Source organism: Colletotrichum costaricense (genome assembly GCF_030867565.1).
Source record: "Colletotrichum costaricense strain IMI 309622 chromosome Unknown Scaffold_26.1, whole genome shotgun sequence".
NCBI classification, from domain to species: domain Eukaryota; kingdom Fungi; phylum Ascomycota; class Sordariomycetes; order Glomerellales; family Glomerellaceae; genus Colletotrichum; species Colletotrichum costaricense.
Genome location: NW_026848255.1, coordinates 109,104 through 134,147, shown reverse-complemented (window position 1 = coordinate 134,147; position 25,044 = coordinate 109,104). Strand labels below are relative to the sequence as shown.

Sequence of the window (25,044 nt, the reverse complement as noted above, 5' to 3'; positions counted from 1 at the left end):
GAAGCTTGTTGAAGAAATCCTGCTCGGTCCAGTACTAATTGACTTAGAACTTGAGAGTCTTAGGCTGCTCCCAGGTGAAGGTCTGGTTGGTACCGAAGTGACCGTTCTTGGCGGTCTGGAGGTAGATGGGGCGGTCCAGGCTGAGCTCGCGGACAATGACACCGGGGCGGAGGTCAAAGTTGTCGCGGATGATCTTGACGAGCTCATCGGAGGTCTTGTCGGAGGTGCCGTAGGTATCGACGTAGATGGAAAGGGGCTCAGCGACACCAATGGCGTAGGAAAGCTGGACAAGGGCACGACGGGCAAGGCCAGCGTTGACAAGGGACTTGGCGATCCAGCGACCGACGTAGGCAGCGGAACGATCGACCTTGGAGAAATCCTTGCCGGAGAAGGCACCACCACCGTGGGCACCCCAGCCACCGTAGGTGTCGACAATGATCTTGCGACCGGTCAGACCGGCGTCACCCTGGGGACCACCGATGATGAAGAGGCCGGAGGGTTGGATCTGATGGATGTTAGTCGGATAGCCAGAAAGTAGCGCAATGGGGTTAGAACTTACGTGGTAGACGGTCTTGTCGTCAAGGTACTTCTCAGGGATGACCTTCTTGATGATCTTCTCCTTGATCTCCTTGCGGAGCTGCTCGGTGGTGATGTCCTCAGCGTGCTGGGCAGAGACGACAATGGTGTCGACGCGCAGGGGAACAACGGCACCGTTGTCGTGCTTGTACTCGATGGTGACCTGGGTCTTGGTGTCGGGGCGGAGCCAGGGGAGGGTGCCGTCACGGCGGGCAGCAGACATGGCAGCGTTGAGCTTGTGGGCGAAGAGGAGGGTGAGGGGGAAGAGCTCAGGGGTCTCGTCGGTGGCGTATCCGAACATGATACCCTGGTCACCGGCACCGAGCTGCTCGAGGGCCTTCTCGTAGTGGAGACCCTGGGCGATATCGGGTGACTGCTGCTCAATGGCGACGAGCAGGTTAAGGGTCTTGTAGTCGAAGCCCTTGGCGGAGTCATCGTAGCCGATGTCCTTGACGGCGTCACGGACAACCTTCTGGTAGTCGAGCTTGGCCTTGGTGGTGATCTCGCCGAAGACCATGATCATACCGGTCTTGGTGGCGGTCTCGCAAGCGACCTTGGAGAGGGGGTCCTCTCTCAGGCAGGCGTCGAGGATGGCATCGGAGACCTGATCGGCGATCTTGTCGGGGTGACCCTCACCGACAGACTCGGACTATCTCGGGAGTTAGCATGGGTGTTCGGCCTGAGGGGCTGTCGGCAATTAGCGACCAAAAGGGTTTGCTTACGGTGAAGAGGAAGTTGCCCTCGTTGAAGTGCTTGCGGCTGGCAATGCCGTTGCCGTTGACACCGTTGGTAGCAGACATCTTGGATGGATGTGTGGGGAAGTGTGTATGTGAAAAGATGTGAAGAAGAGAAGAAAAAGTTTTGAGAAGCTCGGTGCGGTGAAAAAATACCGACGCGGGGTTCCGAGGGGCTATGAAGACAGCAACGGGTAAAAGCTACTTCTGGATCCAATGGGTCAGCGGTTTGTCCTCTTTTCTCTGGGTCTGCGTGGAGGGGGAGGGAAGCTCAACGCAAAGTCAATTGCATACCTTTTGAGATGGAGAAGGGACACGGAGGAAGGTGAGGCTTGTGGATGTAGAAGGAGGAAAGAGTGCAAGAGGAGGAAGAGGAAGATGTGGCCGTTCGGGTTTTAAAAGAAACACAAGACGAGCGCGCGACCTGGGGATGGGGACTCTGGGACCCGACTTGGGACTTGGGATGGTGGCCGGTTGGGAAGAAATTCTCGCTCCTCACTTGCTCCTCTTGCTCCTGCTTGCTGCTCCTCTGTATCTGGATGTACCTTTTGCTCCGTACCGTACCTTGCCATAAGCTCAAGCGGATTTGAGGCACTATTCGTGGGAGACATTGGCCGAGGGCCGGACGGCAGGGAAGGTACCCACACCAGCATAGTAAATTACTGTGGTGGGAAGGTATATTCACCGGTCGACCCCTCCATCCCTATGTACCAGCCCTGTCGAGGGGGAGGGTCCAAAATTCTCCAGATTGCGCCATCCTCACGACTTCTCTCCCTTGACCGCCTTCACCTTTCGCAGCATATCTGTGACCTGTGTCAGTCAGGCACGCTCCCATTAGCAGAAAAGGCACCGTACGTGCCGTACCAAAACACTCTTCAGGCCACATTACAGCACTTCCGTGTACCGCTACGGCCACCTCTTGGTCGGTGAGTTGCGGTTCAACAAGATAGCGGGCATCCCACGGTACCGTGGATTCTGGAAGGGAGTAAAAGCTCGGATTTACACAGTCGCCAGGATGCGCACCTTGACGAGAGCAGCGGTGATCGTTCCCCGAGGGAGCTCGGGCTTCCTTCTGTTTCGTCCTTCCCATTTTTTCCCTAGTCCTTTTCTTTCCTCTTGGCCAAGGCCAGCACAAGTTAAGAACCTTATCCTCGCCTCACAAACTACGCACTAAAGTGATGAGGTAGCTTCTATTGTGTGTAGGTAAGCAAAGTACGGGACATAAAAAGCAGGATGGCATCGCGCAATTGTTGTAGTCAAGCACGGGAGCTGAAACTCCCAACGGGAACTTTGCTGACCTGAGATTGTCTCCTTTGAGACTCTTCTAGTCCTGTCTCTCCTACCAATGCATTGTCAAGTTAATGGCATTCCACGAGGCGTCCCTTTCTTCCTGGATAAGACACGCGAGTTGTTCGAGACTGGGCAATACAACCCCCTGTTCAAAGTTCGGAATGTCAACGGCACGCGCATACTTCTCGGCGACATTCCCATCCTCCATTCTTCCCATACGGTAGATATCTGAATGTGTCCTTAACATACAGCAGTGACTCCCTCGGCGTATCCCTCCTGCGAGGACTCGCATTCCGAACAAGACTGCGAAGCCACCCCTCCAATACCTCTGGAGACAAGTGAGAAACCCCCGCCGAAACAGGCTAATCCCAACTGGGAGCTACGCTGTATAACATCGGTAACGGGCCTGGTGAGAATATGCCCCTCCCGCGCTCTACACGTGCGAGCGGCATTGGCCCGTAATTCCGCAGCAAGCCGCCCGTCATTGTTCTCACTGTTAGAGCAAATTGGTCCATGGGAAGGGGAGGGGGGCCATCTCATTCGAGCTGGCATCCTGTTGTCTCTTATCGCAAGCTATCGCCGCCTCGAAGCAAATTTTTTAATTTTTTTTTTCTCGTCGCTTGCCATCCTACATCCAACCCCCGGCACCGGCGCTGATATCACAGTGCAACCTTGTCGCATCCAATTTTTCTTCACCGCGTCACGTTGCTCAGCCCATCCAGTACCAGAGTTACATCACCCTCGCCCAAAGAGTCAAAGTGTAGATTCTCTGATATCTTAGTAATAAGGTACCTGTCGGTACGGACACTCTTTTGTCTGGATCCTAAAGTGGCGCGCAAAGACAGGCGCTGCTGATCAACCGCGACCCTTGACGCGCGCCCGTTCCTGCATGGCGGGGTAATTTTCCATAGGCAAACGACCATTCCTCTGCCCAAAAAGTCTGCGACAAGTGACTCTGCCGATCCAAGGCCACCACCACCATCTACCACCTACCCGAGCCGCTGAAGCTCCCGCCACTACTACTCTGCTACACGATACCCAGACTCAGGCACTCGATCAGGAGAAAACACACACACACACAGCCTCTTGCTTAGCTCTGCCCTTACATATCTGCTCGCAAGTCTTGACCCACGAAACGAACCGCCCATCGTATTCTCCCTCCCACACGCCATCATGTCCAAGTACGGCGTCATGGTTATGGGCCCGGCCGGAGCCGGCAAGGTCAGTACTCCAAAGCCCAATACCCTTCTTCCGCTCCGTTACCCGGCCTCCGTGCGGCATCCAGGACCGCCGTCCCATCTCTTCGTCCCCGTTACGCCGGCCGGAGCGCCGGCTTACATCCCTCAAAAATGTCATCCGAAAAGCTAACATTCCCTTCGTCTCCGGCAGTCCACCTTCTGCGCCTCCCTCATCACCCACCTGAACCTCAATCGCCGCTCCGCCTTCTACGTCAACCTCGACCCGGCCGCCGAGTCCTTCGAGCACGCGCCCGACCTCGACATCAAAGACCTCATCTCCCTCCACGACGCCATGGAAGAGGTCGGCCTCGGCCCCAACGGCGGCCTCATCTACTGCTTCGAGTTCCTCATGGAGAACCTCGACTTCCTCACAGAGGCCCTCGACAACCTCACAGAGGAGTACCTCATCATCTTTGACATGCCGGGCCAGATCGAGCTCTACACCCACATCCCCATCCTGCCCGCCCTCGCCCGCTTCCTCTCCCAGCCGGGCAGCCTCGACATCCGCCTCTGCGCCGCCTACCTCCTCGAAGCCACCTTCGTCGTCGACCGCGCCAAATTCTTCGCCGGCACCTTGTCGGCAATGTCCGCCATGATCATGCTCGAGATCCCCCACATCAACGTCCTCTCCAAAATGGACCTCGTCAAGGACCAGGTCCGCAAAAAGGACCTCAAGCGGTTTCTCACGCCCGATACGGGCCTCCTCGACGACGATCCCATCTCCATCGCCGCCGCGGGCGGCGAGCCCGACGACGGCCGCGGCGAGGTGCACGACCGCGACCTCGTCATGCGCGGCCGGAGCTTCCAGAGGCTCAACCGCGCCGTCGCGGGCCTGATTGAGAGTTTCAGCATGGTCAACTACCTCAAGCTGGATAACACGGACGAGGACAGCGTCGGCGCGATCCTGAGCTACGTGGATGATATCATCCAGTACCACGAGGCGCAGGAGCCAAAGGAGCTCAAGGACGAGGAGTTTGACGAGCCGCAAGACGATTGAAGCTCGAAAATGCGTTAACACGGGATGCAAGAAGGGGCGGTTCTCTCTACTGTTCAGTGCTCGCGAATGCACGGATCTCACTTGGCTGTGGTTGTGCCAGGCGCGCTCAACATGGATGGCATATTAACGAAAAAACAATAGGGCAAGGAGATATAGCAGGTTGCATAGCGTTGGCGTTGGTATTTATTTAATCCATTGACTCATTCATCATCGTCCGACAACATCATTGGCATCGTTGTTCTGTCTGCCACTGTACCGTATACCATTTGCCTGCTTGACCGAGAGCCGCGACAGAGCTTCTTGTCTTCAGTCTTCAAATATACGGTGCTTGTCCAGTCTCTTTAACCCCTCCCATGGCACTGTAGTCGTTCTCATGGCCTCGAGCCTTCTTGGTCAACGGTTCGAATGTAGCATCGAGTCGTGTTGCGTATGCCTCGTACAATTGTATCCCCCTTCTCTCTCCAAAAATACAATCCATGTCTTCCTTCCCCGGGGTATATTCCACCATTCGATTCCCAGCGACCCTTCCCCAGACTTGTTCAGCCAAGTATCTTCTCGTCGTGTTTTACGCCGGGAACCTTTGTCCCGAGTATATCCAGTAGGTTAGGAAGCTTGTTCAAGTTCCGGATTTCTGTCGACTCTTCGAAACGAGTTCCCATTAGATCTGCCCCTCTTTACCGATATTTGTTACCCTGGATCTTCGTTTCCTCCTCATACCTCCGATACTCGCTCACCCACACATCCTTCGCAGCAGCCGCAAAGCCCACAACTTTCCCGCCCACAACAACAGCGTCTCTCGCCGTCTCAAAGACGCCCCTCTGCCACACGGCCGCGACAACGACAACAACACCGCCCCAAAATGCGAGCCGCAGCACCAGCGCCGTCCAAAACGCAACGACGCGCCGGATCCAGTTGAGCACAATCACCGTGGCAGCCAGCAGCGCGAGCAGCACCGCGAAAGACACGAGCTCGGGCGACGAGTGTAAAAAGTCGAGCGTCGCGTCGACGGCGGGCGCGAGGTACGGGTACAGCTCGTCGAAGGCGCGGGAGGCGGCGGCTAGGGCGTGGCCTTTTAGCTGCTGGACGGGCGAGGACGGGTGGAGGGCATTTTTGTGGATAAAGTCGGCGGCGTCCGGGGGCAGGAGGGAGCGGAGGAGGAAGTTTGTGATCGACGGTTCGGCCATATTGGGTGGTTGTTGTCTTTCGGTGAGTTCTGTTGGAGACCTTTGGGGGGGGCTTTCTTTCGGAATTTGGTGTAATCTGAGGGAATGGAGCAGTCGTAGATGTTTGTCGATACGTGTTGTTTCTTCCCTGGTACGTCTTTCTGCGGCTTCTCGCTTGCTGCTCGTGTGTAGCTGTTCGTCTTTCGCTTTCGGTCGCGTGCGCGTGCGTACTTTTCGTTGTAGATGAGCGTGGCTCTTTTGATGCCCGACACTGTGATATACCCGAAAGAAAGGCAGAAGGAAAACTGGGTGAGGGTGTTGTTTTTTTCTTTGCGCTCAAAACCTAAACGACAATCATAACAACACAAATAAAAACGGTTGCGGTGAGGATGTGGTAGAGGGTCCTGTGCAGGTGGAGGAAGAAATGGAAATAGGCCAGGAAGGAAGGTGGAGTTGGACCCTTGGAACCTTGAGCGCAAGCAGAGCAAGCAGGCACAAGCACAAGCAAATGCGGTGTGCACTCGAGGTGTATTTGTTGTTGGTGCTGCTGTTTTCCAAGTGGGGGAGATGGAGGGACCACGCTAATTCGCGACGTTCGTTGTTCTCCAAGCATGTGCGAAGGGGAACGCACCGACACAATGACATCGAGACTGGGACAACAGCCACTAGTATCTCTTAGACAAGGCTTATTAGATCTCAATATTTTACTGTATCCAAAATTCAAAAAGGGAGCATCGATATGAATGGTAAGGTATTTCGAAAATTAATGAGAAAAAAAAGATGAAAAAAAGGCATGACAGGAAAGTACGGGGTCCAAGTACGAGATCCCGAGTCCCTTCCCCTCGAGCTCCAATTCTGGATCACAAGCTCCAGATTCGACTTTGGAATAAGGTTCCTGGTCAGTCAGAAGTCTAGACTATCCCATATCTACGAAAATGTTGAGTGTTTAGAGCAATTCCTACATGACCATACTATTATGCGTATTGTCCATGTCAAGGAAATAATAATACTCAGAAGGCATGGCGATGCATGGTATTGCATCGTATTCTTGGACTAGGCTAAAGACTCGAATGGTAATCAGAAACCGTCCAGCTCTCTCTTCACATAATACACGTTCCCAGCACTGGTATTCTCAACAAAACGCTTCAGACGTCGAGTCTTCTTTGAACAAAGGAAAGGTGAGCAGCTTGAGCAAATGAATAGACGAGATACAAGAAGAGAAAAGTAACAGCTAGTACGTAGCTGTAAAAACGTACAAGAAGGGTATCGAAATCGAAATAGGAAATGAACCGTCAACCGATGTGGGTTGCGTGGGAAATAACAAGCTTCTTCCGCCTAGCTCCGTTGCCTCCCTCAATCGCAGCCTCCCACTTTTCATTTGACATTATCAGTTATTCGTTTTGGACACCGGCGCTGGTGTCCTTGACCTGTTGCCGTCACTGCGCCTTGCAGCCTAGCCCCTACCACTGTTGAGACTCTAACGGATACAACAGATCATCGCGTTGAAAAGAACAATGAAACCATTATGAAGTTTCGCCCATACCCTCCAAGATCCGGCGAGCCGCATCGATGCGTCTTCTATACATCCGACTCTCCGAAGACGCCTTACCAGCCTCGCTCATGGCGAGCACGCACCTGCCGAGGCTGGCAACGAAGCGTTCGACAAGGATTTGGTCCTCCTTGGCCAGTGCTTCCATGGGTGCAAGCTGATCAGGTGTATGCATACTCTCTTTGTCACAAATGCTAGCGGTTTCGCTCATGAGAGCATCAGAAATCGTCTTCAGCTCCAGCTCGGGAGAACCTTGGGGCGTAAGGACACCGACGCTAACACGCGCCTTGCCCACCAACGGGAAGCTTCGGTTGGTACCCGTTGAGTCGAAGGAAGCAGTCGACGGACGGTGACCCATCGTTGCTTGAGTGCTCATGGGTCGACGGTAGACTGTGGAGCCAGCCCGCGCGCGTGTTCTCAGTTCCTCCAAAACGTCCTCGCCGCCCATGGTGCTACCAATCGTTGACCGCTTGGCAGTAGGAGGGCTCTCAGTGTGCTCACTGATTGGGCTGACGCTTGGCGGGGTGAGAATACCATGTCTCAAGTCCTCGCTCACGTCGTTTGTGCTGATTCTGCTGCCTCGCCCCGAGCGAGCCGTAGCAAAAGACTCAATCGTTGAAGTAGTGTCGCCGCTGCCTCTTCGATGGTGCGATCTCGGTCGAATCGACTCATCTGATGTCATCGGTCCGCGAGTTGTCTCGACGGAGCTTTCGGAACTGACGCTGCCCCGACGCTGTTGGCTCAGGTTGCCTAGTGCGCTGTGGAGGAAGAAGTGTTCGTAATCGAAAGCGTCTTCTCGATCTTCGTGGGACATAAAAGTCTGGACTGTATCGTGGTAAAGGGAGTCACCACTCTCGCTGTCGTATCCATCTCCCTCCTGGACCTGCACACTGTCTTCGAAGCCATCTTCAGTATGCATGTCAGAGATATCATCGTCATCGTCAATTGCGTCATCCTGGCCCTTGTTTGCCTCCATAGCGTCGAGGGCCTTTTGTCTCTCTTCCAGTCGGATGGCCTCTTGGGCTGCGTCGTACTCGTCTACAACGGACTCGTTGTCTTCCATGATCGAAGGCTCCTGTAGTTCGACTAGTACATCGGATGGGAACCCCCGCTCTTGGACCAGCCCGTCGACACTGACTGCATCGGCGTTCCATGGGTTCTTGTCCGACGTAGCAGTCAAGGGCGGCGATTGCTCCTCTTGAGATTTGGCGTACCACTGATCGACCTGCGCATGAGTAAAGGGGCTTGGCGTTCGTAAGCTTTGCAGACTGCGCCGTCGCATTGTGTCCGCGCGCGCCTGCTCTCTCAAGGACGAGATCTTGCCTTTCAGGTCTTGTACCTGGCCCTTTAAGTCACGCATCTGCGCTACCGACGCCGAGCGCACCAATGGCCGATCACGACTCGAGGAACTGAGTGCCGGGCTCAGCAAGCTTTCACGTTTAGTGCTATCGCTTCCTGAGTGGAACTCTTGCGCGACTTCATCCTCGCCAAGAGGTTCCAGGCCTATTTCCTGTGCTGCCTTGTATCGAGATTGGCCTTCCCCTCCAGAGTTCAGGCGCTCCAACGTAGCATCATGAACGTTCTTACGCACAGAATACGGTTGTCGATAGCCTCCAGCCGCTCCCATGGCGCTAGCGGACCTTCTTGGGATAGTGCCGTTGTTGTTTGCGTCGTAATTGAGAGACGTATCACTCAACATCCTTGCGTGCCCGTGAATAGAAGTTGGCGAAGCTGCGGATGAGGCAGGGCGCAAAATCGTGGGAGATGGGGTCGAATTATTCCCGTCAAACGATGACATTGAAGGAGTTGAGATACTCAAAGAGCTTCGCGCTCTCGATAAGTTGCCTTCCATGGTCTGGAGATGTCAGCCTGCCTTCCTTACTGTTTCAGCGGGGTCAGAACTTACCGTCAGTCTCCGCTTGGCATTCGCCAGAATCTGCTCTGCTCGTCGGCTGATGAGTGCGGTCGAGTACCTATTGGGGTCGTCGAGGGATTCCCTGGGTGGTTGATGTATGGCATGTGCTTGATGCACAGATACATCTTCCGCATATGATTCTGCCACACTCTCTTCGTCATCGCCCTGAAAGTTGCTGTCGTCGACGCTTACGGTATCGTCGAAGTCTGCGAACATGGCATTCTGGTCTTGAGTGGTGGTGATGGTGCTTGTGGACTCTACGGAAGACCGGCGCGAACGCGTCGCTTGAGCCGCCCGCTTCTTTAAGCTCTCGAGCATCTTGGTGGGTGACTGTGGCTGTCGTGAATCGTCGCCGCTTCGATTATTGGGTCTGGACCAGATCACCGAAGTCGGGCGTGATCTTCTACCAGGTGTGCTCTCGGCCTCAGTGACCTCACCAATATCAGACAGCATAGTTCCATTCCCGTAGATTATTGGCGTCGTAGGAGTGATGGGCCCGGCGATATAGGCGCTTGGAGGGAATTGGAACTGCATGTTCATATCGACAGCATGTGAATTCTTCCACATCGTCAACGGAGAATGGGATCGGTCGGGAGAGGGCGAGCGATCGTAGTCGGGTAGAATCATGTCGGGATTCGTCAATGTAGGAGAAGCAGGCCGCGGGGGGTATGATGAGGTGGAGCTCGAGTGAGCATGGCCCGCGTGGGCGTTTAAAGTCTGAGTTGCCATTGTTTTTGATGGCAGAATCGGTTGCAAACGACTCAGGTTGCGTTTGTGCAGCCTCCTGCGCGTTGTATGATCTAAGCTGCAAGACGTTGATTGTCGTTGCAGCGGCCGTGGAGTCTAGCGACACAAAGCGAGTCGGTTCCCAACGGGGCTAGCTGCAATTAACCGGTAAACCTTCAGAGGCGCAAGAACCTCAATGGACAGTCACTCTTTGTAAACAATAAGCAACAGTCAGGACGAAGGCATCTGGGCAAAGTTTCGGGCAAAGTCAAAAACGCTGCCCACGTCTGCTTGGCCCGTGGCCCGTCCGGTCGTGATTCGGATGGATTAAGAGTTGGTTTCCAGGGTCGAGCTGGTTGTCAGGTTTACAATCAGACCAGATGAAGCTAAACGAGCTGCAAGCAAATCGCGGAAGTTTTGGCGGGGTTCGAGGCAGAAGTGCAGGTTGATCGAGAAACGCCGGAGAGGTCGTCAAGAGGTGATTTGGTCGGGGCACTGCCGTAGATATGCGAGATTGCGTGGTGGCTTTTGCGGGCGCTGAGTGTAGAAAGCGTAGCAGCAAGTGGGAGTCCGTTTGCGGGAATAGAGACGTCGTTGGTCGTATGCAAGCGCATAGGTAGCAAACAGGCCGCCGTGTTCGGGGTAGGTGGCCGGAACGAGGAAGTCGAAATGCCGGTCTATCGTCGATCGTAGAAAGAAATCGGGATGCAAGAGCAAACGGCGTCCGTTGTAAGCGAATCCGGCTGTTCTTCCCCTTCTTTTCCTCCTCTTGCAGCGTGTTGGGTGATGATGCACAGCTGTGTCGCGACAGGCCCCAAGTTTAAGGGGTTGCAGCTGGTGGTTTTGGGGCGCGAAAGCGATGGAGGGTCCCGCAGGATGTTTGAAATTATCGAGAAAGTCGACCAATGAGACTGAGCCGATGTTTGTGAGACATGCAGCGGGTGCTCTAGTGCTTGCCCTGTCTCTCGCTGAGGTGCAGCAGGCGCAGGAGGAGCAAAGCACAAGTATTCGTACAAAACGAGTGGAAGTGTAGGTGAAAGACGGAAGATGGATCTGGTGAATGCCTCGTGGTTGCAGTTCGTTTCCCCTTCACTGATCTGCGTTGGCGGTGCAAGCAAGATAAGATGACAGGCTGCGGGAGATGAGCGGCCCAGGGATCGAGTATGCGTACATATGCGTATGGAGTATCCGTACTCCTTAGAGAGTACGCAGTACAAGCCGAACAGAGCAGGATCGCAGGAGGGCTCGAGACCTGAGGCGGCAGTTGATGCGTCCAATCCAATGTAAGGTACTTGCTCGCTTGTAGCAAATGTGCTGCGTATGTTGAAGTTTACACACAACAAGAGTACAAGTACACTTCGCCGCAGCTGAAATGTGTACCTTTAGAGCACGGAGTATCGAGTAAGGTCTTTTTCCTTGGAAGCGAACGGGTGTGGGAATGACAGGCTGAGGGGCTGAGGTGCACGAGAGCGGATGGGCGAAGCCTGGGCCGAGCCGGAAGGGAAAAGTAATAATGTATTCGTACTTGTGCTGCAGTAGCCAGCTGCCGAGAACGGTCTTGGCTTGTTGATCGGCGAGCTGACTGAGTGAGGACCAAGTGCGTGGTACGGAAAGCCCGTGGGTTTGTTCGTAGTCTACAAAGTAACGATACAGAATAATTAGCATCCGTAGACGCGCAAGTGACACTGACAGGAAGAACAATGCCCGCCAAAGGGGCTTCTCTGGGCCGTCAACTGCAGATGTCGCGTGGCATCTGATGCTCATTATGTCTGTCCCTCTCTTCATAGTGTAAGGTACGCAGTATTAGAGCATCCTGGTCTGGCCCCATTGCCTGATGTCTCGCTTCTGGTCAAGTCATCATCTTCTTCCCGCGTCTCTTAATTCGCGAAATAGCTAAGACAGGGAACAGGCATTCCCCATGTCCAGCAGCCCTTTCGTTCGTAAAATTTTCAAATCTCTTGCTCCAACAGAGAAGGAGACCAATGCTCGCGCAAGTTCACAACCTGGTTCGCAGTTGGTCTGCCCCCCTGGACCGGCCGCTTCGACCCTAGCCCGCGGTGGCTTGCTAGAGCAGTATCGCTGCACATGGGAGGGTCTCGATGGCGGCGTGGGCGGTCGTGTGCGGGTCTCGTTCCTTTCTCTTCCATTCCCAGCAGCGTTAGCAGTCGGAAACTTCCATGGGACCTTGCTTCTTCCTCGGGGCCTGGGCTGTCCAGTCGGAAGCACCAATGCGAAGCGTCAACAGCGCTGCTTCCATGGGTTCGTATGTAATTCGTCGTTCGCACCTCGCAGTGTTCCTGGCGTTGCTGAACTGGGCGTACTAAGTTACCCCTGTTGGGACAAGCCTGGTTCCTTTTCTGCGGTTGCTTTCCTGCAGGTGCTGCCCTGCGGTGCCTGGCATGAAAGTCGAAACTGCCAGGATGATTGGACCCGAAGATTGAACTTACCCTTAAGACACTGGGGCCCCCGGTTCCTCCCAAGCATTGGCCAGCAAGTGGAAGTGGGCTTGGCAGGGAAGTTGGCGCACGAGAAGCGGAGCTGCGTCAAGGAAAGAAACAGTCCCGGCCCTGGCGCCTTCCACCTTAGGTGCTTAGGTACCTTCGGTTACGATGGGAAGATACGAATTCCAAAGTATCCGTAAACAAATTTGAAGAAAGGAAGCAGGTGCCAGGTACAAATAATTCTCTGCTGTCTCCTTCCTTCCTTCCAAGTCCCTTCGCAGGTCCAACGGCTTGCACAGGTATCCGTACTGGGCAAGCACGGGCACCGACACCTTCGAGAGAAAACCGCACTCGCACGGTGGTGGAGTCTTGGGACGTTCACGCAAATCTCGGCAATTCATCAGCCTTCCGCATGCAGAACCCTGACCTGCCTGGCTACCCTCCCAGGACATCTCGACCGCCTCTCGTTCCATTTGTGGACGCACCGCGGGAATCCGCTACTGATCGAGCAGAAGGCCGTCGAATCTCCATTTAAGACGAACCCATCCCACCACGGTTAAGCTTCATCACAACCTCGCTGATGGATTTGTAGCTGTGGAGATATTGGCCTCGGACTCCTCATCTACTGGCCTACTTTGGCAATGATCTGAAGCTTTCCTCCGATTTCAAGGGACAGTCTCAGTCGACCCTCTCAAGTTCTAGCGGCCTATTGTTAAGGCATCCATGTGAACTCCCAGACCGTTGGATGCGGGCGGGGCACCAGCACGCCGTACTGAATCAGCGATCGAACAACCGACCCAAACTTGCCAAATTCCTCGCGGTTTCTGGAATGTTGGTACTGCTTAGTCGAGCACGAACATCGGCGCGTCCATCTCATGACAATATATTACGGGGTTGCGCTTCCAGCCTTTCTTCAGCTATGCCATTCGTCGGATGCACTGTGTTGCATTTCACCCTGGGCTGAATTTGCCTGTAACGCGCCTAGGCCGATAGGAGCCAGAATGAGAGAACGACTCGGAAGATGGGATGCCAATGGCACCTCAGCACTCCCACTCCCGCTGCCACTCTGTTGCGCGCCGACGCGTCTCTCCCACCAGTCTCCCGACCTCACGGCTCCCCGTCTGTAGTGACGCCATGCATCTTTAACTTGACACAGGCATCGCCCGGTATATTCTTACTACAGGTCAGATATATCGCGCTCGTCTATCTAACAAAATTTTCTCTCCTGCTTTGCATTGACTCTAGTCGCCGAACCAATCTCGACGCCAACCATCACATCGCAAATCTTGGGTGAATCCAGCGATCCGTCGTAACCTCAAACCAGCGGCATCCTTGCCACGCTCAAACTACTGGACCATGCCTTCCCATGGACGGGACGGGCATCCCGAGCGCGGGGGAACTTGCGGAAGAATCTGGCACTGGCAAGCCGCGAACCTATTCTCCACGCTACCTTATGCTCATAGTCTGCAACTTCAATGAGAGGAGGTTCGTGATTGTCGATGAAAGGTTTTTCCCAATCTCATTTACGATGGCATAAGTCAATAGCTTCGAATGTTAAATCTCCTGCCCAACGCACCGGTCGACAAGGCGTTGCGCCCGGATCTCGTCGCCTATCTTGATCGGTCTTGGGGTTTTAGGGCTCTGTCCCTTTCCAATCAAAGAGATGACATATTCCCCGAGAGCCCTACTCGGCCACCGCGCCGGCGGCAACCTCTGGTAATGACTAGGAAGTCACGAAGGTCTAGGCATTCGTCGTGTGGCCTGTTGTGGCGTGCTTGATGCTTCTGCTCCGCATATTTGGGATGCTGGAATGTCTCCAGATTATGTTCCCGAGGGCCTGGGCCCGGTCCCTTTCTATGTCTCAGACCCCGTCCAGCAATGCGTCTGATAACAGCCGCCTTGTCACGAACAGCATGAATATCCACAAGTGGGTGGCATCATGTCTGACTTGACCATGTTATGCAAAGAAGCAAATCGACGACATGCCATGTTCCAACTCCCTCAATTGTGACACGGGTAAGCGCGCGTGCCTTTGTTTTTTTCTATCTTGTCGTCTCAAAATGTCCGGATATATGCCCAATAGTCTATGCTTTTTTCTGTATCTTTTCGCCAGCCCTCAACGCAAATTCCAGTGATCCTCCCGTATGGCTGACCACGTATAAACAGTCCACAATGCTTTTAGTCGACAACCCATGTGCCTCTTCATATCCCATCTTGCCGGCGGGCAATGCGGCACGCTGATCTAGCCCTCAGTGAACGCCTCGCTTCTAGCCTGCGCAGTGGAGGCATCTTCATTGCCGTTGTCCTTGGTCGTGGGACGGTTGGCGATGAGGCGCTGTGAAAAGTCAGGGATATGGTTTCTGGTTCGCCGTGTTCATTTAGTTCACTTACCACCAAGTTTCTCAAAAGGCACGCAATGGTGACCTTGCCAACTGACGGGACGTAGATGGCCGCCTTCTCCTTGACGGTGGGCGCGTCAAAGTTGCGGTGGGAGGAGAAGTTGATGCAGACGGCACCCTCGCGAATGAGGTCGGTCGAGATCTTGTACTTTTCGCTGGGGACGCCGCCGATGATGACGTCGCTGAGGGGGAGGACCTGCTCCAGGCCCCAGCCCTCCTTGTTCTCGACCTGGTGGCGGATCTGCTTGATGCCCTTGCCGCGAGTGAAGAGCTGGACGCCGGTGATGTCGACCGAGTAGACGGTGGCGCCGTCGTTGGCGAGCAGGGCGGCCAGGGGTCGGCCGTTGACTTCGGACCTGTTGATGACGGTGATTGTCTTGCCAAAGAGGCGGTTGCCGTAGGCCAGGATTGGGTTGTAGATCTGGAGGTGCTCGAGGATCTTGACGACGGCGAGGGGCGTGCAGGGGAGGATGGACTTTCTCAGGTTGTGGGGCGGGTCCAGGAAGCGGACGTTGTGGTACATGTTGAAGATATGCTGGTGGCAGAGGCCCTCAACGTCCTTTGCCAGGGAGACTGTCTCCTGGATGTACTTGTCCTGGAGCGGGTTGCCGGGGAAGATGGGGTAGTAGACGATGATGCCGTCGACCTTGTCGTCCTCGTTGGCCTCGGTGATCTTTTCCTCGAGCTGCTCCTTGTCGACACGGCGCAGGTCAAAATCGAAGCCGCTGGAAAGGGGGGTGAACACCGTCTCGTCAGCTACCTTTTGCATCCAATTTTTGCTCATTTTTTATACACGTCTTGTCACACAAAGACAACTTGTCTTTGCAGCGACAAAGGGTTTGTTTTTCGCCTACTTTTCGACGCAGGTCTTCTTAGACCACTCAGCATACTGCAATGCAGCCGGATCGTCGTTTGCCAGGAACGCCGCCAAGGTCGGCTTGGAGGCGCCGTTGCCCTGCACCTTGGCGAGGGTCTCGTGAACCTCAGTCAGGAGACGCTTGGCGATGGTGTCGGCCAGAATGACCTTGCAGGTCTTGGGCACAGCTTCGTTGGAGGCCATCTTTTATGAAAGGGAGGCAAACTCCAGTTTTGATACACGCGGCTTGACAGCATTGTTAGTCGGGTCTCTCAGTCTCGGCTGATAAGAACTGTCACTCACATATGTGGTTGGAGTGAGTTGCCCGTCGGCTTCTATCCCCGAATTAGTACTTGGGAAAGCCCCACCACCTCCGACCCCGCGATGCCGCGTTGTAGAGCATATCGGGAGTGGAGGAGAGAAGACTAACTGGCAAAGACAGCCAATATATCGGCGCTTATAGGAGTGGCAGTTGATCAGGATTCGAAATCCGAATTTTGACGCGTTATTGGGGCAGTGAAAGTGAAGAAAGGTTAATCAAGTGAAGCTGAATGGCTCCGAGTCTTTTGGAGGGGCACGCTCCGACTTCGACGTCCAAATTTTTTTTTTTTCCTCCGTTCGCTGGAACAGGACCCCGCGGCCCTTGCGCAGTCCCGTCTGTGTTACCCCTCCATACCCTCTTACCCAATTAAGACTAGCTCACTACCGCTCCCATCTGTTGCAATTCCGCTCCAGGCTGAAAGCATTGACAGAGAGCAGATCGCAGCGACTAAACAGCTCAAGAATAATCACGAGTGTAAAGCTCTTCCTCAAAGCAAGCCAGTTTATGACCAGAGACAACAAATATCTTGAAATGGCGAACCAGTAAAGATAAGTTGACAATTAACGCTAAGCCCAAAAAGGTCTATCCACCGGAAATTGGTTCCTCCATACCGCGATCATGACGATAAGTGCTACACCGCCTTCTCGATTGAGATGTCCCCCACCAACAACCCAGCAAGCCTGAGTAATTATCTCACAACTCATCACCGGCTTTCGGTGGTATGAAGCCCAGTATCGGCAACTGACAAATACCCAGCGGACTATTCGCCAAACCACCATTTTCCCCCAAATCTAAAGCGACTACCACGTTCATGAAATTGGATATCTAGACAAGCAATTTGCATGAGAGGAGCACGTCTTGCCTCTCTTTCACTCTTTCGGGACGCATTTTGAGCAGGCGCGGGGTCAACTTTGGAAGCACATGAGAAGGAACGACGGAATATCTCACAACTTCTTACTACATCACCTTTCCGATTGCATCTAGACAATATCAGCTTGGAATTCACCCATCTTCACACTACGCGAAGTGGACTTCGATACAGCAACATACATTGGGCAATCGAAACTACCATTAGACGCTTTTGATTTCATCGCAATTCACGACTATCATGGCCGATTTTCGGAAACTTGCACTCGAGTTCGTGCTGAGCGACGATACTGAGAGACAAACAGCAATCACACAGGAGGCAGCTTCGGGTATGTATATGGCCATTCCTACCCTTTCACCAACCATGCAAACAGCTGACATGACCCCAGAGATCCAGTCAGCACCCAGACCTAGCAATCCAGTTGCAAGATGGGTAGAATCTATTCGACCCTGGATGCCCAGCGCAAATGAAGATCAGGATGACGGCGATGGTGATGTCATTGCACGGTCCAAAGGTACAGGAGTAAAGACCGTATTGGAATAAAGATGATTACTGACTATGACACCTTCTTTAGCTTTGAGTTTTCTAGCAGGGACTCTTGAGCATCTGGATCCCGCATTCCTCAAAGCCGATCAAAGTAAGTAAGGCCGAAGGCATGTGTACTCAAAGGCTCATTGCTAACGCCGCATTCTCAGCCAACCTCCTGGTGGCTTTTTTTGGAAGCATGTTCAAGGTCGACCACAAGGCTGGCATTATGCCCGCTGCGAAGGCTCTTGACCGAACTGCTGGCATGAAGACTTTCCAGCCACAAAAGGGAAACGACATTATCCAGAGTGTGTGCAGCCTTGGTGATGATTTCAAGTCCCAGGTCGCAGAAACCCGTGCAACAGTATATGAACTTCTGGACCATCTTATCACCAACCCGGATGTAGCAAACGACTTGCAGTACCAACACGGCACAACCTCGGGCTTCATCACGGATCTTTTGCAACTATGTCGCAATGAGCGAGACCCCAAGTGTCTGATGACTTGGTTCAAGATTCTGAAGGTCTTTCTTTCAGACTATTCCCCTGCACCGGAGGTCGTGGATGAGATTTTCAGTATCTTTTCAGCATACTTCCCCATATCGTTGAGGACATCACAGCATCCTTCGGGAATCACAGCCGATGATCTCAAATTGGCCTTGAGGGCTTGCTTTTCGGCACATCATCGTGTCGCTGACAAGGCTATTCCATACCTCCTTAGCAGGCTAGACCAGCCGGACAGTGTCAGTGTCAACGTCAAGGTTTGTGTTCTTCCTTGGACTATGTCAATTATACCTGTGCTGACACTGCTGTAGGTTGACATCCTCAAGACCATGACCGCATGTCTGAGCGGCTATGAACATGTTCAGCAAGGAGTCACCCCCTTTACCAACAAGATTTGGGATAGTCTCAAGTATGAAGTCCGCAATGGGGAGATCGAGGACACCATCAATGCCACCTTGGAAGTCATTCGAACAGTCGCCAAAAGACTTACCGGTGACGAGCTCAGGGATTTTGCCCTGACTGTTCAGAGAGACTGCTTGGAGGACCTGTCAAACCCGATCTATACGGCAGCCTCAGGAAAGCTTTTGATCTCCATCCACAGTGCAAAGCCAGCTGCCTTTGCACTCATGATCTCCCCGTCTGTGACCCATATCAAGGAGAATCTCCGCCACACAAAGTCACCTGACCACACGAAGAATCTCCTGATTCTCCTGAATTCTCTACTCGAGTTGCGGTTAGCCCTAATTGGAGGAGGCGTGGAGCTGAGTGTCGAGGACGCCGAGGCCTTCAAATCTACCGAGCCGCTACTTGCCCCCATCTACAAGCAGACGTACCTGCCTCTTTTCCAAAAAGCTCTACAAGATACTGCGCAACCCGAAGATATCACCATCGGTCAACAGGCAACCAAAGGTCTGGGGTTGATGGTATGTCAGAGAGCAGCTCAAATTGGACAGTCGAACCAGCCGATGCTTCCAGAAGAAACACTAAACGAAATTTGCGACAACCTAGCAACTCTTGCGCTTCAAGCCCCTGGCGAACCGGCGAAGGACAAGAATCAACTCAAGATATCCGACGAGGCTGCTATTGCTTTACAAAAGGCTACGATGGCACACCCGCCGGCGCAACCCATGCTCATCGACACATGCTTCCGAGTCTGTGACGCGTACAGTGCTTCCCCTTCGGCCAACAACTTGGACAGCATGCACAATGTTCTCAAGCACAATCTCGCTAGACTGACCTACGTCTTTTGCTCCGAATCTCCTCGCTCTGAGAAGCTCAAACACTACACATACTTCATGCAAGCGCTTCTGGTTAACCTCTACAAGATGCAGGACGCCAAAGCTGACCCGAAGATTTGGTCGGTCATTGCTACTTACATATTCTCGGCCATGATTCAGTTCAAGGAAGGAGCCAAAGAACTCATCAACTTGCCCGTCAAAAACAACTTCAGCGACACGCGATTCGACGACAACTGGGTTAGCTACGTGGCAAACCGTTTCCCTAATCTGCCACGCCTCCCTGACGACCAGATCGTCTCGACGTCAGGGACGGACGAGAGCAAGGAAGTTGACAATCTTCAAGGAGATTTCGCCTTGATCAATCTGTACGTCACTCGACAGCTCTACAGACGGGCCACCAAGATCATCAGTTATGCCGACAATTCCGAGCTTTCACTTGCCTTGAGCGACGACTTTGGCAAGAAGGATCCGGAAGACAAGAATGAAGAGGATGCCTACTTGCACCGCCTCTCGAATATTGCGATGTTCACTATCCAGCACATGAGCGAATACCAGCAGACCAACCTGCTTCTGAACGAAGAAGTCGTAACACTCTTCCGTGGAACCGACCAGTATCGCCATCCTAATCCCACCGAGACCCACAGCTGGAACAATAGTGAGTTGCGAGCGGCCATGCTGCGGACCATGGGTCTTCCGCAGACTCCTTACAACATGAGAGATCCTCCCCAGTTCCCCATCAGTGGTTTCAGCCACGGCCGTACTGTCATCCTCTCCTTGGGCATTATTCAAGCTTTCCATCCAACCACAGTCGAGCGTTTGGTAAGATAACCGTTGCATCAAGACCAGGGAAGCTTTGCTAACACTCTGTTCTAGGTTGAAAGAGGAACCGCACACCAGATCTTGATTGCTGGCCTTCTCACCAGAGACCACTCAGACTCACCAAAGTGCCGGCAAGTCGTTACGGCTATTCTGTGCGTCATCGCCAACAAATACAAGGTTGAGAATTTGAACGATATCGTCCAGATTATGGAATATCAAATGAACTTCGTTGTCAGCGAAGAGAGACTGTCTGACCAGCTGGAGCAAATCACTGGCTACCTCGACCATGAGGAGAATGTGGTGGCTGGAAACAGCCCCAACGACCTCAGAGCAGCTCTGGCAAGGCCTGTATACGCGATTGTAGTCGGCATTCTCCGACGCTACACTGGTAACGCTCTCAAGAATGTTCTCACGGCTATAACTCAAGGTCCTGGTAATAAGAAGATTGGCCACACGCTTGCTCGCAGCATGGATTTCATCTTCAGTGACCTGGACTTCGCAAAGCCCGAGTTCTACGGCCAGCTTAAAAAGCTCTGGGTGCAGAGGGCCTACTACGAGTTGGTCAAGCCCATGCTGCCCAAGGCTTGGCCTGCCGGCTCGAACAGCAAGGATGACATGCTTGTTGCGGCCAATTATAGCATTGCAGTCTTGAGAGCAGTCAGGCACATCAAGTACGCGCACTACGAGGACGACACGGAGGATCTTATCCGAATCATTCTCTGCGCGATCCGCAATCTGCCGGCTAGCGCAGATGTAGCAGCCGGTCTCCAGATCTTGGTGGCCGTCACGGAGAACTCGCCCAGACGCATGCAACCATTCCTCAAGAGCATCATTGATGCCTCCCTGTCGATCTTTAGAAGAGACACGACGCAAGCCGGCGAAGACAACACCTGGATGCCGGAGAATTACGTGCCCTTTGACCGTTCCGGATTCCAGGAGGCGCAATGCCGGGCCTTGGTCGTTCGTCTCATCGGGCAACTGCCGCCCAACTTTGAGCATCGCCATCTCCTCGACTCGGCGTCCCAGGCCAAGCGCTTGTTGGCTCAGGCCTCTGGAGACGAGTCGCGAATGGTCAGAGAGGCTGCCCTCAAGTCTCGTAAGGCTTGGGACGAGGTCAACTGACGTATGTTGACTTTCAGAGCTTGAAGTAGTTTCGAAAGAATGAGTTGAACACGAGGCGATGGCTTTGCACTTTTGTCATGGATCAGTCGAGTTTGAATTGGCTTTGGTCGAGGCACGAAAGTGATGGTTTGTTGGTATAGGAGGGCAGCGACTCATGTGTTGGAACAGAGAGTGGGAGACGAGGTATTTGGCGGACTTGCATGATGGTGAGGGTTGGTGGCATGGCGAGGCGTTTGGAGGTCCAATGGATCATCAGTATTAGACGACCAGCATCCAGTTTAATGAGATAAAAATCACACAAGGCATTGCAATGATTTCACCAGAGACACTTTGGTTGCTGCGCATGTATGCTGTCCAGAGCATAAGCCGGCCGAGGAATGGAGCGAATAATGATAATTATCACCAAGGCATAGATGGTGCGATTGTAGCACTTTGAAGCAATATACTAAGCAAAAACACAGACACCATGCTTTTGACGGTTCCAATTATCCGTAATTTACACAAAAAAGTTTATTGGCAAGCCCCATGCGGTAACAAGTCCAAACCACCTCCAGTCCGGCCCTGTCTATGCCTTGCGTCTCTTGCTGCCACCCTTGGCCGCCTCCGCGCCGCTCCTCGTCGCCGTGTTCTCCGCGTACAGCGCGTCGAGGACGTCAGTCGAGTATCCCTGGGAGGTGGATGCGATACGCTTGGGGTCAAGCTTGCCGACGGCGGGGATGTTGGTAGCGAGGATCTCCTGGAAGGGAACCGCGACGAAGCGGCCTTGTGAGTCGAACCACTGGTTGAAGGGTTGTGAGAGGTTGATGACTTTATTTCCGCCGTTCTTCGAGGTCAGGGTGATCTTCATGTTGTAGGTCGGTACGTTCTTCTTTGTGGATGTCGCGATGTTGACCTGTTTCGCGGGCGTGTAAGTCAAGGTATGTCCATATCCTGGGAGCACATGCAGCTAGCTGTTGAGAGGGCACGAAAGAAAGCAGAGTGGCCTTACCTTCTCGCCTGAGGGTGATGTGCCCTCATACACGGTGCCTGCCTCCTTCAACCAGATCCATAGCGTAAGAGCGCCGTTGAGGATCGAGTAGAGGACCACGGCGGCGGCCGTGTAGTACTTTGTGCTGTCGAAGCCGAGCTTATAATCCCAGAGGAAACATGCGCCCGCAATCAAAAATGCTGAGTAGCCGAGCGCGAGGCGGACATCGGTGAGCGCATGGGACTGGGTGAACTTGAGAGAGTTGAGGTAGTTGGGGAGAGCATCGTCCGAGGTATTCTTCAGGTCTGGGGGGAGGAGCTTGTGTTAGTGTGATGCGATAGCTAGGCCTAGCGCAGGGCCATAGAAGGGTGAAGGGAAGTGCATACCGGCCAGATTATGGACCGTAATTTTTTCGGAAGACATTTTGTCTACTTCAGTTTTCGGGATTCTTCTTTCGAGTAGACTTGACAGCTGTGCGTGAGGCGGGCAGGCGTGGAGTTGTGATAGTTTGGCTTGTAACCTCCAGCCTGGCTTTCGGAGCTAGGAGTCTAGGACAGCTTGGACCCTTGTGCGCAGTCCCGTCCGTGGGCAGAGGTGAAAGTGGAAGGTGGTCTTTCGGAAGCTCGGCGAAACAAGCACCCGAAGAAGCTCCTACTCGATACAGACATCCAACTCCACCAGATTACACTGAGGCAGGCGGAGCTCTCAACCACCTGGCTGCATCGCAACGACGAGCGCCGTTACCGTCTCTGACACACCATTGCCCGGCTCTAATCGTCAGACACAAGCCCAGAATGGCCCAAGTTCCGGTGCAGACGATCCATCGGGATCCCCAGCTCCTGTACGCAAAGTCCCGCCTTGCCTGTCCTCAGTTGCAACCGCGTATGCTGACCTGACAAACCCGACAGTTACTGGATCCTATTCCCGATCACGGTGGTCATGGTCTTGACCGGCATCCTGCGTCACTACGCCACGGTTCTGCTCGCCACCGCACCCAAGAAGCTCGACAAGCCCGCGCTCAAGGAGCAGCGCAGCCTGATGCATGGCGTCACGGTCCGCACCAACCACCACGTCCTGTCCAAGAAGTCCTTTGAGGCCCGCCGCGATGCGCTCGTCGCGGCGTACGAGTCCGGCGCGTACTTGAAGAACCCGGATCAGAAGGGCCAGCCGCCCGCGAATCCGCTTACCGACCCTGGCGCGATGGACGGGATGATGGGGATGATGAAGAATAACATGGCCATGATTATTCCCAACACCTTGATCATGAGCTGGATCAACGCCTTCTTCAGCGGATACGTCATTAGTATGTTTTGCATGATCAACATCAGGACTTTGTGCGGCTGCTGACTGTCTTAGTGAAACTACCCTTCCCTATCACCATCAAGTTCAAGAGCATGCTTCAGGCGGGTGTGGCGACCAAGGACATGGATCCCCGCTGGATGTCCAGTATCTCCTGGTACTTCCTCTGCATCTTTGGTCTGCAGTCTGTCTTCGTTTTCATCTTGGGAAGCGACAACGGTAAGCCTGAAACTATCTTAGCCTTGCCCTTCCAGCATACTGACATCATTAAGCTGCCAGCCAGATGGCCCAGCAAATGGGGCAGATGGGAGGTGCCGCTGGTGCCCCTCAGATGTTTGGACCCGGTGTCGACCCTGACAAACAATTCAAGGGCGAGGCGGAGAACATTGCCGTCGTCGATCACTACTCTGTTTTGGATGATGTGGAGTCAAGACTGCTTGCGGGTATCAAGTCATAGAATTGTAGAACAATACACAAAATCCGCGCCCATCCGTACGCCTCGGGGCCCTTTCCATGTCTGAATAACGCTTGTGAGATTTCAGGAGCCATCTGAAGGCTATTCGCCGCCCTGTCCGTCCCACCAGAGGCATACGCCGAGACCCTCCATGGCCATGGTGCCCTTCACCTTGTACGGCGGCTTTGGCGGAGCAGCCTCTTCGCCCTGGCTTGGTCCTGCAGGTGTCTGATCGTGCCACTCTTCATCGATGACCTGGAATCTGACCATTTCGTGATTATCATAGAAGAGTCTGTCGTCCTCAATGTTCCAGATCCATAGCTGCTCTGAGTGGTTGCTAGAGTCGTGTTAGTGACGCATCAAGGTGACAAGGCAGGTCTGGCGGCACGTACAACTCGGCACCTTCGGGAAGCTCATCAAAGGGGATGAAGATATCGTCAAAGAAGTCGGTTCTCAGGTTGATGCCGGCCGGCGTCGAACTTCTAATTCTTCCAATCATGACTTCGCCCTTGAAGGGTCTGAAGACGATGAGTCTGAACTCCACTGCCGCATTTGTTAAAGATGATAAAAAAAAAGTCTGATGGGCTTGAGCTCGTGGAATTACCATTGACGTTGACGAGGCCTGTGCCATGGCCGATGAGGCCCTCAGAAGTCCACAAAAGATCGTAGAGGCAGATGCAAAGACCAATTTTCTGTATGACCTTGTTGGCGTACTTCGCATTGATGTTGTCCTCAATGGCGGCTTTGCTCTTCTTGCGGAAGTCTTCTGGCGCGATTTCGACCAGATCCGCAATCTTGGTCTTGATTGGGTCCTTTGTGTTAGTGACACACTCAGGTGAAATTTGTGAGTTTTCGAGTCTTACTAGAATGAACATGTTGAGCGCTTTGTCTTCGAGACGGCGGATTGTAGACCAGAAAGATCCCGGGTAAATATATTATTGATCCGGTATCATCGTCCGTCCCCTCAACGCCTCTGGAGGGTCGTGTTTGGGTCTTTCAAGTCGTGGTTCAGTGTATTGTACCGGCGCTCAGTGAGATCGCAA

The 25,044-nt window shown here is 53.6% G+C and overlaps 12 protein-coding genes across 12 annotated transcripts; 4 read left to right on the top strand and 8 right to left on the bottom strand.

The window, feature by feature from the left end:
• Positions 1-43: 43 nt before the first annotated feature.
• CCOS01_15856 (methionine adenosyltransferase) lies at positions 44-1,376 on the bottom strand (the record flags this gene model as incomplete). The annotated part of the gene is made up of 3 exons (XM_060463994.1): positions 44-505; positions 560-1,225; positions 1,299-1,376. 3 exons carry the CDS (start codon positions 1,374-1,376, stop codon positions 44-46), a joined length of 1,206 nt encoding a protein of 401 aa, XP_060305375.1.
• Positions 1,377-3,773: 2,397 nt separating this feature from the next.
• CCOS01_15855 (uncharacterized protein) lies at positions 3,774-4,835 on the top strand (the record flags this gene model as incomplete). Its single annotated transcript, XM_060463993.1, has 2 exons — positions 3,774-3,821; positions 3,990-4,835. 2 exons carry the CDS (start codon positions 3,774-3,776, stop codon positions 4,833-4,835), a joined length of 894 nt encoding a protein of 297 aa, XP_060305374.1.
• Positions 4,836-5,509: 674 nt separating this feature from the next.
• Positions 5,510-6,019, bottom strand: CCOS01_15854 (uncharacterized protein; the record flags this gene model as incomplete). The annotated part of the gene is made up of 1 exon (XM_060463992.1): positions 5,510-6,019. One exon carries the CDS (start codon positions 6,017-6,019, stop codon positions 5,510-5,512), a length of 510 nt encoding a protein of 169 aa, XP_060305373.1.
• Positions 6,020-7,521: 1,502 nt separating this feature from the next.
• Positions 7,522-10,191, bottom strand: CCOS01_15853 (uncharacterized protein; the record flags this gene model as incomplete). The annotated part of the gene is made up of 2 exons (XM_060463991.1): positions 7,522-9,402; positions 9,454-10,191. 2 exons carry the CDS (start codon positions 10,189-10,191, stop codon positions 7,522-7,524), a joined length of 2,619 nt encoding a protein of 872 aa, XP_060305372.1.
• Positions 10,192-10,456: 265 nt separating this feature from the next.
• Positions 10,457-10,795, bottom strand: CCOS01_15852 (uncharacterized protein; the record flags this gene model as incomplete). Its single annotated transcript, XM_060463990.1, has 1 exon — positions 10,457-10,795. A coding segment is annotated over one exon (339 nt), but the record flags the coding sequence as incomplete, so codon positions are not given.
• Positions 10,796-11,953: 1,158 nt separating this feature from the next.
• CCOS01_15851 (uncharacterized protein) lies at positions 11,954-13,189 on the top strand (the record flags this gene model as incomplete). The annotated part of the gene is made up of 3 exons (XM_060463989.1): positions 11,954-11,976; positions 12,115-12,593; positions 13,077-13,189. The coding sequence occupies 3 exons, from the start codon at positions 11,954-11,956 to the stop codon at positions 13,187-13,189; spliced, it is 615 nt and encodes a 204-aa protein (XP_060305370.1).
• Positions 13,190-14,871: 1,682 nt separating this feature from the next.
• CCOS01_15850 (tetrahydrofolate dehydrogenase/cyclohydrolase) lies at positions 14,872-16,088 on the bottom strand (the record flags this gene model as incomplete). The annotated part of the gene is made up of 3 exons (XM_060463988.1): positions 14,872-14,964; positions 15,021-15,753; positions 15,883-16,088. 3 exons carry the CDS (start codon positions 16,086-16,088, stop codon positions 14,872-14,874), a joined length of 1,032 nt encoding a protein of 343 aa, XP_060305369.1.
• Positions 16,089-17,314: 1,226 nt separating this feature from the next.
• Positions 17,315-21,281, top strand: CCOS01_15849 (uncharacterized protein; the record flags this gene model as incomplete). The annotated part of the gene is made up of 6 exons (XM_060463987.1): positions 17,315-17,402; positions 17,463-17,588; positions 17,649-17,711; positions 17,770-18,359; positions 18,414-20,159; positions 20,214-21,281. The coding sequence occupies 6 exons, from the start codon at positions 17,315-17,317 to the stop codon at positions 21,279-21,281; spliced, it is 3,681 nt and encodes a 1,226-aa protein (XP_060305368.1).
• Positions 21,282-21,363: 82 nt separating this feature from the next.
• Positions 21,364-21,504, bottom strand: CCOS01_15848 (uncharacterized protein; the record flags this gene model as incomplete). The annotated part of the gene is made up of 1 exon (XM_060463986.1): positions 21,364-21,504. One exon carries the CDS (start codon positions 21,502-21,504, stop codon positions 21,364-21,366), a length of 141 nt encoding a protein of 46 aa, XP_060305367.1.
• A 342-nt stretch (positions 21,505-21,846) lies between these two features.
• On the bottom strand, positions 21,847-22,671 carry CCOS01_15847 (microsomal signal peptidase 25 kDa subunit; the record flags this gene model as incomplete). The annotated part of the gene is made up of 3 exons (XM_060463985.1): positions 21,847-22,173; positions 22,270-22,553; positions 22,635-22,671. The coding sequence occupies 3 exons, from the start codon at positions 22,669-22,671 to the stop codon at positions 21,847-21,849; spliced, it is 648 nt and encodes a 215-aa protein (XP_060305366.1).
• Positions 22,672-23,042: 371 nt separating this feature from the next.
• Positions 23,043-24,004, top strand: CCOS01_15846 (uncharacterized protein; the record flags this gene model as incomplete). The annotated part of the gene is made up of 4 exons (XM_060463984.1): positions 23,043-23,089; positions 23,157-23,551; positions 23,605-23,766; positions 23,820-24,004. The coding sequence occupies 4 exons, from the start codon at positions 23,043-23,045 to the stop codon at positions 24,002-24,004; spliced, it is 789 nt and encodes a 262-aa protein (XP_060305365.1).
• Positions 24,005-24,103: 99 nt separating this feature from the next.
• CCOS01_15845 (RNA polymerase III subunit Rpc25) lies at positions 24,104-24,876 on the bottom strand (the record flags this gene model as incomplete). Its single annotated transcript, XM_060463983.1, has 4 exons — positions 24,104-24,338; positions 24,394-24,544; positions 24,606-24,801; positions 24,865-24,876. 4 exons carry the CDS (start codon positions 24,874-24,876, stop codon positions 24,104-24,106), a joined length of 594 nt encoding a protein of 197 aa, XP_060305364.1.
• Between the last annotated feature and the right edge of the window lie 168 nt (positions 24,877-25,044).